Raw genomic sequence first — 14,421 nt, 5'->3', positions numbered from 1 at the left:
ACTCTCTACTGTTGTCTCTCTACATACTACTCTCTACTGTTGTCTCTCTACATACTACTCTCTACTGTTGTCTCTCTAGATACTACTCTCTACTGTTGTCTCTACATACTACTCTCTACTGTAGTCTCTACGTACTACTCTCTACTGTTGTCTCTACATACTACTCTCTAATGTTGTCTCTACATACTACTCTCTACTGTTGTCTCTACGTACTACTCTCTACTGTTGTCTCTACATACTACTCTACTGTTGTCTCTCTACATACTACTCTCTACTGTTGTCTCTACATACTACTCTCTACTGTTGTCTCTACATACTACTCTCTACTGTTGTCTCTACATACTACTCTCTACTGTTGTCTCTACATACTACTCTCTAATGTTGTCTCTACATACTACTCTCTACTGTTGTCTCTACATACTACTCTCTACTGTTGTCTCTACATACTACTCTAATGTTGTCTCTACATACTACTCTCTACTGTTGTCTCTACGTACTACTCTCTACTGTTGTCTCTACGTACTACGCTCTACTGTTGTCTCTACGTACTACTCTCTAATGTTGTCTCTCTTGATACTACGTCATCATCAAGCGTTGTGTAGTTGCTACTCAGCCCGATGCATTCTATACACGCTGATGATTATCGCATCGTATCTGGCGCTGGAAGACTCTACCCAGGCGTACGTATTTTGTGAGTTCGGAATGAGAACGGGTTGGATTTACATTTTGGGGGCGAACCCACCACAGCAGGCAGACTTTCAAATCTGGTCGCTCCTTCCACGCAGCAGAAGAGATAAATCTAAAAACCCACACAGCCAATTCTTCTCTCAGTGATGTTAATGTTTAGCACATGAAATAACAAAGACACTAACTTATACTTGTAATTCAACCCCCCCAATAAGAAATACGGCCTCTGCTGGTCCCTGGACCCCACTTTGAGACGCAGTGCAGTCTGAAGGAACAGAGCTGCAGAGAATGTCTCTTGGCTTCGTAACACTCGTAAAAAAACATTCCTCTGCTCTTTAAAATGTCCTGGAGAAGAAGAGGGAGGATCATGATTAAATAATTCTGCACCATACGCCCTCTAATCCCCTGGCTGCATCCTCCCAAAGATGGGAAGAGTAAGAGAGGTGAAGAAAGAGGGAAAAGAGGGATGAAGAGATGTGGGAAGACAGCCAGAAACCACAGCGCTGTGGAGAGGGATGCCATTAGAAAAAAAAGGTGCCAACGATTAAAAAAAAAAAAGATCCGATGATTATTTTTTTTCATAGACCAAATCATTAAGAAAGACAGAGAGAGTTTAAAAAATAAGCTGACAATCAGCGAAGAGAGAAGAGAAATGCAACAGAACAAATGTAACAGAGGGGAGGAATCCCTTCTATCCTGAGCGGCAAAAAAGAGCAACAAATATGTTTTAAAAAGCAACAAAAATGTTAAAGATTTTTTTGTTTGACAAAAACATAAAATAATGGCCCAAAAAAACGTTGAAAAATCGTATGCATAAAATTGGTTAGGGCCGCTCTGCTTATAATGCTTAGAGATCGTTAGAATTGAGCCAGAAATTACACAGATCACTGTGCCTGTGTGTTGGTGTCTGTGTGCGTGTGTGTATGTGTGTCTGTGTGTCTGTGTGTTTTCTGTGTTTTGTTGTTGTTTTTCTGGCTCTCACTGTTCAAATAAATCTACCATTAAAATTATAGACTGATCACTTCTTTGTCAGTGGGCAAACGTACGAAATCAGCAGGGGATCAAATCCTTTTTCCCCTAACTGTGACGGTTAAAGCGACTGGACGGAGGTCTGATCACGCGAGTCGCACAGTTTACTCGGGCATGCCTTGATTCACCCTGTTTCAATGATCAGCGTTTTATACCGAATCAAATGTTGAGAAGAGGTTGAACTATGTATTTCACCTACTTACGTTTTTATCTACTTTTTTATTGAGAAAGACACAAGATTAACAGCAATACACATCACAGTGTTAGTCCTTTTTTAAGCCCCCCCATCCCTTGACACACACACATAAAATGTAAAATAATCCAATATGTTTCATCCCATGCCCAAATAGTTTTAATGCTGGCGCCATGTATCCGGGCCACGGACCACCTATTTACTTACTAATCTTTATAGAAAAATAAAGCCGGTGTCTCCGGTACTTCTGTATCTGCAATCAAGCAGCTTAGAAACTGCAATATGATTTTATTTCTCCACAACAGGCTGACTAAGCAGCATTAACTTTGCAATTGGCATTAGAGCAGTTACATCCTTTTTATGATTTGTATGGTTTAATGGCTTGCATTAGTTTTTAGGGGTTTAGAGCCTCTCTCAAGGACTGGAAGGACACGAGGATCAAACCTGAGATTAATAACCCCAGACAGTCTTGAGGCAGACGGCCGCCCACTGAGAGTCAGGCGCTGCATCTCATTGGCTCTCATCTGATAGGTAGAACAGGAAGTTGTTCTGTCCCTCCTTGGTGAAGGTCGAGGAAGGTGAACCTCTTATTTCTACCCCAAAGACCGAGGAGGGACAATCGAGGAGCTATAAGCGTGTGGGTATGTATGTGTGAGTGAGTGAGTGAGTGAGTGAGAGAGAGAGTGAGCGAGAGATAGCATGTGTGTGTGAGAGAGTGAGTGAGAGAGAGATAGCGTGTGTGTGTGAGTGAGAGAGAGAGAGAGTGAGAGAGTGAGTGAGTGAGAAAGAGATAGCGCGTGTGTGTGTGTGTGAGAAAGAGTGAGTGAGAGAGAGATAGCGTTTGTGTGTGTGTGTGAGTGAGAGAGAGTAGCGTGTGTGTGTGAGAGTAAGTGAGAGAGTGAGAGAGATAGCGTGTGTGTGTGTGAATGAGTGAGAGAGGAATAGAGAGTGAGCGAGAGATAGCGTGTGTGTGAGAGAGAGTGAGTGAGATAGAGATAGCGTGTATGTGTGTGTGAGAGAGAGAGAGAGATAGAGAGTGAGCGAGAGATAGCGTGTATGTGTGTGTGTGTGTGTGTGTGTGAGAGTGTGTGTGTGTGTGTGTGTGTTCTCACCCTGCTGCTGGCCGTGGATCAGTGTAGGGTCGACGGTGGGCACTGATCTGGGAAGAGGGACTGGTTTCACGGCTTCTGCTGGTCAACAAAAACACGTAAAATGACCAGAAATACTCAATAACACAAACTTTCTTTATTCTTCTTTTTTCATTCAGTCACTTGTAAAAAGTTCATACAGATAAACTGAAATTATCTTTCAGCAATACCTTGAAGTGTAAAATATATGTATGAATAACAACTGAGAAGTGACAAGATGAATTTATTATTTTCCTCTGTTTCCTTCACTTCTTCTCTGAAGCATGAAAACAAACATGACAATTTGATAATAATTAAAAGCCGAGTTCCTGTGATCACACAGATTATTAATGAACAACCATTCGATTATAGAAAAAAATATAATCACGACTATTTTGGTCAACACTGAAATCACAACAATTTAACACGATTACTTGTTGACTTCTGGATAGATGTTGCAATTATCGAACTTGAACAGTGGAAAAAGTTAAATCAAAGTGAAAAAACATACACCTGTGAAATTAACCTTAAAACCTATTTAAACTGTGTTTTCATTCAGAAAAAAAAGACAAAATCTGAGTTTACTGGCAAAACCTAATGAGCTAAATAGTTTTTCTCAAATATTCTGTTTTTGTGATAATTTGGAACCGAAATCAAAATCACGATTGAATTTCGATTAATTGGACAGCCCTAGTACCCAGATTATTTTTCAAAATAAAAGCCCCAAGTCATTTGATTAATCAGGGAGTCACAGCACAGGCAACTAGACTGAAAAACAACCACATGTGCGAACCAGGACCCCAGGAAGTGTGCCAAGCTTAAAAACCCTCCATTACCTTGTAACTCATGTTATGGCTCCATGGCAGATGTTTTAGTAAAAATTATAAAAACGATTGTGTCATAACAACACAACTAACTGTCCCATAGTAGAGGAATTACCGAACAGTACAGGATACGCTCGCAGACAGTTTGGACTTCCATCAGCTGTTTAGGTTTAATTACTAATGTTAACTAGCATGTTAGTTATCAGTAATTAGCCTGTGCCTATGTCATCTCCAAACATATACCTACGCTCTCCGTCTCGGCTGATTGGGAATGATTGAGATTTCTCTTGCACAGCTACCAGAAGACTTACAACTTTCAGACAGGTTGCTCACGTCACATCTAATCCTCCAAATACGGGTGTTGTTATCACAGAGCCAGAGTCTGTGCAGTAGTGATCGGGCAGTGGCACCGTGGTATCAAAGTCCCGCCCACACAACCGTCCTACCAATTGCGAGTCAATCTCAACTAAGCAACGGCTTTCAGCTGCCCGACTTCCAGGAAGGATGCTCTCTCTATCCTCGCTTATAGACCCTCAGAGAGCCCTTCTTCATCCTTGCTCATAGCTCCTCAAATATCCCTCCTCCACTCTCGCTCATAGCTCCTCCACCCTAGCTCATTGGTGCAGCAATAAAAGCTTTGAGACCGCCTTCACAAAGGAGGGTGCCAGAACAACTTCCGTTGTGTGAGTGAGGAGCGACGACATATCAAATAAGAGACTTGGGAAGCAGCCATGGGATTTGCAAACACAGTTCCCGTCTCTCCTTCTCCCCACACACACTGAAGGCAACACTGTCAGGGACTGGACGAACCCCAAGATCAACCTCTGTTGCTCGTTTCATTTAATCATTTCTTCCAGACTGCTGGAACATGAGATTAAATGCCAACCAATATGTGTGTGTGTGTGTGTGTGTGTGTGGGAAGGAGTGTTTGTATTTATGTTGCCAGCACTTTGTGTAGAAGCTTGTCTAATCTATAACAAGCCTAAATGACTTGATTTATATGTACAGCACATACACACTTTGTCCTGAGCTCCATCCCTTCTCATGGGAAACAAAAACAGGACATCCTCTCAACCTTACACACCAATTCACGAGAAGGCGACAGTGCCTTTAGACATGGAGTTACATAACCCTTTTGTCTTTACTCTCTGATTTGTCACTTTGCACAGAAACACATTCTGAATGAATCAATGTCGTTATGTCAACCCTAACAGTTACAGTTATTGCTGAGAGTCAAATCTGACTGCAAATAAGATGAGGACGTCTGCAAACATTTGCAAAATTCAGTGGCCCAAAAACGAGCATGCACGCGGACGTGCACGCGCATATACGCAGAAACACACACACACACATAGTGCGTGGCACTGTCTTTCTGGGGACCAGTCATTGACATAATGCATTCCCTAGTCCCTTACCTTAACGTTAACCCTTACCCTAAAAATAAATTAATTCTAATCCTAAAACCAAGTCTTAACCCTTAAACAGCCCTATAAAGCTGTCGGGACCCTACAAGTTTACAGAACTCATGGTTTTCGGACCCCGCAATTATAGTTAAAAAGACCACACACACACACACACACACACACACACACACACACACACACACACACACACACACACACACACACACACACACACACACACACACACACGCACACAACTTAATGAGTAATGTGTGAGGGCGTCTCTCAGAGAGGTAGGTGTGTTATAACATGCTGTGCCAGAACACTGTGAAGTTGTGATGTACTGGGTGTAATCAGTGGGAGTGGGAATCCTCGAGGCTCCCGAGACGATCTAATAATGATACTTATGTCACAATACAATATTCAACGTTATTTTAACTGATGTGTTTTATCCAGCGTCTATTTAACAGCGGGGAAGGGGAAGAAGGTGTTACATGCCGTTTCCAAACACAGACATCATAGCTTCAGAGAGAAGGCCCCATAGGCTGGCTACGCACTGGAAGCATGGCGGGAGTGTGTCAGCTGCGTGGCGTGTTAACAGGTTGGAGCTTTCAGACTACCTGCAGGACACGCACGTCCCATGCGCGGCTCGAGCCGTGCCAAAAACGCGTGCATGCTAGAAACGCCGCCTATTTTTCACGAGACACCTGAGCATGTTGGAAGCGTTTCCAGGCAAAAAAGAATAGGAAAAGAAATTCCTATGTCATTTTTTATCCAAATATATATTAATAAATAACATTGATATTGTTCTTTGCCTACTAAAGACATTGATAGATACAAACCGGTAGATGCGTACCTGTGGGTGGAGGCAGCTCGGCGGGAGTGTTGGCTGGCGCGTGGGCTCCTGGTGGGATGTGGATGTTGTTGAAGTTTGTGGTAGGCCGGCCCGTTGGGTCCAATCCTGGCCCTGGAGTAAAGCCGATCCCTGGAGCTGGACCCGGACCCAAACTTGGGTCCTGGTCCTCGAAGGACCCAGAGGAAGGCCCGCCCCTGAAGGAGCCCATGTGGGAGAAACCGTGACCCGAGGAACTTTCAGCTCCGTACTCGTCTGGCAGAGAGAGACAAGAAGATGGGGACAGCGTTGGGATCGTTGCACCTTTCCATCAGTATTTGCAGACAATGTAAAGTGTTATTCAGGGTTTGTGCAGTATGCGGTGGGGAAAACCCTGCTGTTTGCTCTAAAGCAGGGGAGTCAAACTCAACTTCTCTGAACGCCAAACTGGAGTCAAGAATCACATCCTGAGCCAGACATTAATACTCAATTAATATTAACAAGCTTTCATTTAAAATATCACGTGTTACCGCACTTCTCATATTGTCTTCTCATTTATAGTTTCGTCGACATAAAGCCCTAAAAAAGTCAGGAAAATGTTTCTCACCCATTGTAGAAAAAAGCCCCTCAAAGCGTCGTGAAAAAGTGACAAAAAAGGTAAAAACAGGGGGAAAAGTGTCCAAAAACATCAAATTTTCTTTCTCTCAAAAATGTTAAAATTATAAAAAAGGGACAAAAATGTTGTAAAAAGTGACAAAAAAACATTGTAAAAAGTGACACAAATGTAATAAAATACATTCATTTTCAATGAAGATTTGTTACATGATGTTAGCAATAATCTCTTCTACAATGTGAGACATTTAACTGTGCCTTACGTTCTCCAAAAAACTATGTCTTGCTGATATCAGATCTTTCCGCTTCAGATATTTTGATAAATATTACCCCCGGACAAAATGCATAAATTGCTTATTTTAGAAGAAAGAAGGAAAGGAACGACCCGTTGGGCTGTTTCATCCCTCAGAACATAAGCCTCACTCTGGGAACTCTGTGGCTCTCAGCAGCCACACCTCGCACAAAGAAAACATGGCTGCACGGCCAAAGATATTTTGACAGACTAAAGAGGTTTGGCTGGATTTGCAGACCGCGGCTGTATTTGATACCTTGTTAAGCTCCGGCCTCGGCCATTACTGCATCACAGGCAGGAAAACAAACGTTGAGCGTTTGGAATATTGAACGTTGGAATATTTTGAAACTTTGTTCATCCAGCGAAAAGTTAAGCTTCCCGTTCCCTTCTATGCAGGGGCGTCGGACTGGGGGTGAAAAAGCGGACTGAGCACCTAGGGCCCTCATGTGAGGAGAGCCCTAAAAGATGCTAGAATGAACAACTGTGGATGGTTGGGGGCGGAGGGGCCCATGGAGAATGCTGTTCCACAGGGCCCAGAATTAAGTACTACGCCCCTACGGTGGCTTCTGCGGTGTCCCATCTGGACAGACTACGACTGACTGCAGTCTTAACAAAACACCACGGAGCATTATCAAAACAGACAGAATGTTGTCGGATCAAAGGGAGCGACAGATTGCTTTACATTAGGGCTGGCTGCCCGATTCCTTTTAAGGATTCAATTATTACTATTCATTTTTTTAAAGATTATTTTTCGGGCTTTTCTGCCCTTAATTTTTGACAGGACTGCTAGGTGAGAAAGGGGGGAGACAGGGGGAAGACATGCAGGAAACCGACAGGTTGGACTTGAACCCCAGACCCCTGTGTCGAGGCACAAACCCCCCAGTGACATACTACATTTATACACCAATCCTACAGTAGGCCTAGCTAGGCTTTGTGCAGAACACTGAATTGGCTTCGGTTGTTGTGCTTTACTCTGAGCTCGAGGAGAGACTTCACTCGTCACTCCACTCGTAGCCGGCTGATTCGCAAATCATTTCACAATCTATTAAATATGTTTCCTTCCGACAACTCTGTCCTAAACACATTCCTTATATTTTTACAACTCAAGATAGGAAGTTGTTTTCTCCCTCCCCCCCTCTCCCTCTCCCTCCCTGCATCCATTCCATCCCTCTCACTGCAAACATCCCCCTCCCAGCCAATGGAAAGCCAGACTACAGCAGCTGGGAGACAATGGTCTTTCTGTAAGTACCACTGGAATATTTGTGTGAGTGTGAGGCACTTTGTGTGTGTCAGCCACAGCCACACTACTCTCCAGAGGTTAATTAAGCTACTTACACTGGTTGGTATCACCGCAGTGTCCAGTCAACAGTGTGGTCTGGACTACAAGACATAAATACACTTCTGACCTGTGGAGAGCCAGATGACCCACTGCATTATGAAATAACTGGAAGCAAAGACTGGCCTAATTATTATATTAGATATTATGGAACACCTTGTTCTGCAGCATGTTGCAAAACAAAGCTTATTAGAGTTATTTTCACACTTGCTGTCTTTTTTTAAGCTGCCAGCATCTGTTTTACATTAGTTTCCTGTGGAGAAAACCGTGCTTTCAGCAAAGTCCTGAGAGCTTTTCTCCTGCAGCTCGGAGCGTCTTGTTGAAGTTGAAAAAGTTGAAAAAGTTACCAATTGTTATGACAAAAACGCCCTACGTTGAGTGCTTTTTTTGACAGCAGACCAAAGACAAGCTGAGTAGTCAGCTCTGTCGTTTCCATAACAACAAGAAAAGAATGCAGTTGGAGCACAGCGAGTTATACGACATCAACGGGTGCGCCCTGTTCAAGAAATGGCAGTATCTAACATTAGCATCGATCGATCGCTCTCTCTCGCTCTCTCCCTCTCTCTGTTCTTTCTCTAGTTGCGCCACCGCTTATTGACAAATCAATAAACAAGATTGGATTTATGGGCTAACGTCATATTTGAATTTAATGAGGCTACAGAATTCTGTAATTTACGACTTTGTTAATTTCGCTAACTTCAGCTTTCAAATATAACAGTCTGTGGTTATTAAAGCCGAGGATTGCCGCTATTTGTTAAAAAAAAAACAACAACTGGGGATTAGGAATGTATGACACCACAGTCACCTTAATGTCACTCAGTTGTCCCTGCAGGGATACAGTAGTGCACAGAATCTCCGTGGTTACCAAGCATTGAGCGCCTTGATTGTCCGCCTGTCTCTTCATACGATGAGCTTAGTGAGACCCCTGTTTGCTTACTGTCTACACAACAGAGTAACAGCTGATTTAAGCCTACAAAATAAGTGTTTCAGAGCGTAACAGTGCACATATAGACGTATTATGCAGACTTTAACACCCTTCTAATTTTATCTCATTCCTCACGCTTTTCTCTTTACTGAACCACTTAATGTCACTGACATTTTACAGTAAAGCTTGGCTATATTCCCTGTTACTTATAATGTTGCAATTGTAGACTCTGTTTAAATAAAAATATATTTTTTTTTTGTACATTGTTTTTGCTGATGTCTGTTTTGAATTATTAGTTTGGTTATTTTGTCTGTTTTGTAATGCTTATCTTGTTTGTATATGTGCAATTTTTTGTGGTATCTTGTTCAGGACCCCCTCAAAATAAAAATGATACAGCCCAAGGTGTATCATTGACACGGGACACCAAGCTAATAAAAGAATTTCAATATAATATGTTTAGACTATACTTCACATAAACTTCTACATTGTACAGTAGCTGTTCTTTATGAGACAATACGTTTGTAAATTTGGTTTATGCCACATATGAACGGACCCTTTTTCTCTCAATACATAGGAAACGTTTTGCTCCTTAACTCCTGTATATCACAAACTGACCTGTTCTGACAAATGAAGGACAAATTGGCCCACAGAAGAGACCTCCACCTACTGGTTCATGTTGTGTTGACAGCATGACAGTAAACATCTGATCTGAAATGATCACATCAGTAAGAAATGCTTTCTGCTAAGACAGATGTGACCTCTCCTCAAACACACACACTGACACACACCAAATATCTGACCGTCTGACAGACAAACACACTCCAAGAAACAAGTGTTGAAATGCTGATAAAATCTTGATTCGGACCCACCAAAAAACACACACACACACACACAGACACACACACACACCCACACAATGATATCAGCGGCGCTCTCCATCTGTGGGAATAAGCTATCATGATGTCATCACCGACCCAGAGACCCCAAAGCATGCTGGCAGAGGGAATGAAAACAAAACGGAATAAATACAGCAGGGCCGGGATTATATGCTTTTGTCCCGATGGGATTCTTCCACAATACATGGGTGCTGATTGGATTTGTGTTGCAGTTTTTATTTATTGTGATTCTAGAAGTATTGTGATTTGTTAGTGTTGTGATTTCTTTTCCTTCCTTAACCAAACAAAAGTTAACTAATACACTTCCAGAGACAATATTTCATTAAACTTTACTAAAGACTGATTGTTTTCTAAGAAGAATGAACATCACATGTCTGATATTTGAAAAGAAGAACAACAAATGGATTTCCTGCTTTACCTGAAAATAGAAATGAAGTAGTCGCTATTGACGGCACTGTAAAGACGGAACATATTTAGGGCAATCATTGGTTAGAGATAGATAGATAGATTCATTACATGGCTTGGTTAACTTCTAATGTAGAATATGGTCTGTTATTTCTTGATAACAGACCGCTTTTAAGGATAACAAACTGTTGCCATGGACAAAGTTGTGTTCACTCTGGAAGTCCGGCGTCCGGATCATTTATCAGCTGTGGCAAACAGTGGGGAACACGTGGAGCAACTTCTGTCCTCCATTTCAAGCAATGACAGCAGATCTGGTGAGCATCTATCGCCACATCCTTACGTGCGCTCTATGAGCACTACGCAGTAACTCCAGCCGTCGGGACGACAACGCTAAATGGTTAACTTACATTGCAACATGTTTAATGTTAAAGGTGTGTCAATAAACTTCTTTTTAAATTAATATTTTGCGTCAAATTATTGATTTATTTGGTAAGTAGCCTTGTAATAAGCGCGTTAAAGTAGAGCGAGGCAGTTGTTTTAGCGAATACAACCAATTGAGGCTGATTCAAGACACTCCAGTCCTACTCACCCTGTTGGGGTTGTGTTCGCTATAACAACCGCCTCGCTCTAGATTTTCTCTCAAACGCACACACGCACACTGATTCCAGGGAAACAGATGGCCTTTATTTTACAGAAGAAATCATCAACATCAGGTCACCGACATGAGAAATATGTCCACAGCCCTCCACATCCCTCCACGGCCCCCCCCCCCCCCAGGACGAGAAGCGTCTGTGAGCACATAGGTGTTCATGTCAACATGTATTTCTGTATTCAACTTCTCTGGGGCTACGTGATGCAACAACTAGCCCTTAAAGTGAAATCTGAAAATGAGTCCAGATGCTGTAGAGTCCCATGCGGCCCAGTTAAGAGTCTGCTTGTAGCTGAAGTCACCCGAGTCCGGGAGTTATCCGAATAAAGACAAGAATTACCAAAACAGAGTGCTGCACACGTTTGCTGTCTCTTAAATACTTACACTGGCTACCAGGCTGCTTTCTTGAAGCATTCGTACATGAAAAGTCAAGCTCTGTAATTGGTATGTATTCCATATATTTATCAGTGTCAGCAGCACATTGACTGCTCCTGTGTAAGAGAGTGAAGATCCAAGTAGGGAGGAGGTCAGGGGGGATTTTTGGCACTTAAAAGACAGGACTTTCAAGAGGGGGAGCAGAGCTAAAATGATGGAAGGAGTTATAGGAGAAAACACAAGACTTTCACCCTGGAAAGGTGTTCAGAAACTACAGCTTGTATTTACAAAAGTACTCGTTTTGCCGCTGGCAAACTCAGATTAATATTCTAAATGTCTGACAACATTATGGGAAGGATTTCTAAGGAGGTCGACCCTTTCTGTTAAAGAGTAAAGTCCTTTTTTTAAACGTAAAAACATCCACGAAATTGCGTTCGCTAAACCTTACCAAACTCCATGTAAATAAACATAATTTTAGGATCGTAAAACATACACTTCATTCATAGTTGACAGTTCATGGGTCGACTTTCCACTTTTCCAACCATCACAACTCTAGTTTTGGTGGAATAAACACATAGTTTACAGTGATTCTTCTATGTTGATGGCGGCCCGGCCTGCCGCCATGTTATCATAGAAATAAGTCAGACGTGGGTTTCCGCCATGTACACCGCGCTCCTTTAGCTGTTTAAGAAAAGTAATAAAGTCGTTTTTAGACGACCCATGAAATATGACAGCTACAGATTATTTAAAAATAGCATTGTGGACACTGAATTTGATGAATTTACTTTTTATCAGACCCCAGATGAGACGAGAAGCTAACGTTAGCAATGCTGCTGTCGCTTTGTTAGCTATTGTTTTAAAACCATTTTCCAGGTTAGTGGAAGGTGAAAAACTTGTGAAAACATGCTGGCTCTATACATGCTAAAAGTATTGTTTTTTTAAATGGAGTCTGGTGGGTTGAGAGCTAGTTTCTGGTTAAACAGAAAGGTCTAAAAGAGGTTTTAAAGGTCTATCTCTGTAGGGGTCCTCTCCATAATGTTGTCAGACACTTAGAATAATAATCTGAGTCTGTCTGCGGCAAAATAAAACACTTTTAATGGGTTAAACTGACGATGCACAGTTGGCCCGTAGGGTCCCATTCCAGCCCGGTCTGTGGCTGCCAACTGCAGCAGCGATCTCTCTTAATACTTGACCAATGTCAAAGATTCTTGTTCCTATCATTCAAATAGGGTCCAGGTTGAAAAAACAACAAATGATTGACTTCAATACTGAGCTGCAGTCTGCATTACATTTGTTTCAAAGATTAAAACTCATCTGATTCTCTTCATCTCCATCTCCTCCTCAGGGACTGGAGCTTGTGTAACGAGGGAAATCAGCACGGGATAACATCTTCTCCTCGGGGGGTTTATCATCATTTCAATCGAGGGAGTGTGTTCAATATACACATGCAGCTTATTATCCAAATGTAATCAGGAAAGGCCTAATTACACCTGAAGACAAACTCTTAAACCTAAACTATGGCAGTCAAACACTGCAACACGTTGCATTGATAATTAAAAGATTATTTTTTGGGGTGTTTCCCTTTATTAAACTGACAGTGGATAGACAGGAAAGGGGGAGAGAGATGAGGGTTGACAAGCAGATGCATACTTATTGTGTCACTTTCAATATAATATTACGATAACGATATTGAGCAGATATATCTTGCACCCCTAGTCGACGCTGTATATAGCGGGTGTAAACTTACACAGCATTTGCCGTGTTACGGCGAGAAGAAGTACAAGTCATTGCGAGAAGAAAGAAGCTTGAGTTTAGGAAAAGAAGAACGGGGTTGGCTTCAGTAAAAGAAGAGGTTAGGTTAGTGAGGTAAGTAAAAGAAGAAAGCGAGGTTAGGGAACGTGACGCACGGGACATGTTCCCCGATCTCCTGGGTGAAAGTCCTGTGTTTTACAGGAAACATTAGTGAGTAAATCAGACAGCCAGAAAACCAATATTTGGACTTTGTACTGCTGATCTCTCTACTTTTAAAAACGGTGAACTACAGGAAGAAATGGTCCCCGCCCTGTTTATTTTCCCACAGTATGCTTCTCACAACGCAATGAACTTTAACGGCCATTTTGTTGTCTAATGTATTCAGTCAATCTCTTCAGGATCTGGTGGTGTTTTTCCAAGCTTTCTTCCTCCTAAAGGTTAGAAAAAGCCTGGCATGAGAGGCTGGAGCCTTTCAATGCGATAAAAGGTCAGGGACTCAAAGTGGATCAGGCTGGATGTGAAGGGGGAACGAAGAATAATCCAAAAAATATCAGGTCAATCTCACGGGCATTAACGCGCACACGCACAAAAACACACGCACAAACACACATGCACACACACACACACACCCACCCACAGAGTAGGACACACACACACACACACACACACAAACAGAGACAGACACACACACACACACAAAGACAGACACACACACACACAAAGACAGACACACAAAGACAAACACACACACACACACACACACACCTTATAAAATGCTATTTAACCCCCTTGCTGACAAGCTAGCATGACATAATTGTACCAATGGTTTTGGATTTTGCCTTATATAAAGTGATATGGATTTGATGAAAATCAATTTAAAGAAAGAAATTGATTTTCTAAACCCAGCCCCAACAATTATAGACCTTTGTTAACGTGATATAATGACTTTTAGGCCTGAATACTATAAGACCCCGTGGGTACCCTGTGATCTGCTACCCACACTTTCTAATCTCCTGAAGTAGCGTCACTTTCTACTGCAGGACTTTCCTGCAAAAGTCCCAGACCTGATAAGGTGCACAACACA

At 42.1% G+C, this 14,421-nt stretch overlaps 1 protein-coding gene across 4 annotated transcripts in view; it reads right to left on the bottom strand.

Annotated features, from left to right (window-relative positions):
* Window positions 1-14,421, bottom strand: part of vta1 (vesicle (multivesicular body) trafficking 1) — a 66,320-nt gene that overhangs the window by 23,963 nt on the left and 27,936 nt on the right. For 3 of the 4 annotated variants that reach the window (XR_004660367.1, XR_004660366.1, XM_034899875.1), the window contains exons 6-7: window positions 6,120-6,371; window positions 3,022-3,099 (exon numbers count right to left, since the gene is read on the bottom strand). Coding sequence is in view for 2 of the 4 variants with exons in the window: in XM_034899875.1 (XP_034755766.1) it covers window positions 3,022-3,099; window positions 6,120-6,371 (330 nt within the window). In the remaining 2 variants the exon portion in view is untranslated. The remainder of the gene's footprint in view (window positions 1-3,021; window positions 3,100-6,119; window positions 6,372-14,421) is intronic. The other variant, XM_034899876.1, reaches the window with a different exon arrangement.

Source organism: Etheostoma cragini, chromosome 18 (assembly GCF_013103735.1).
Source record: "Etheostoma cragini isolate CJK2018 chromosome 18, CSU_Ecrag_1.0, whole genome shotgun sequence".
In the NCBI taxonomy this organism is placed as follows: domain Eukaryota; kingdom Metazoa; phylum Chordata; class Actinopteri; order Perciformes; family Percidae; genus Etheostoma; species Etheostoma cragini.
This window is presented reverse-complemented; position numbering and strand designations above follow the sequence as displayed.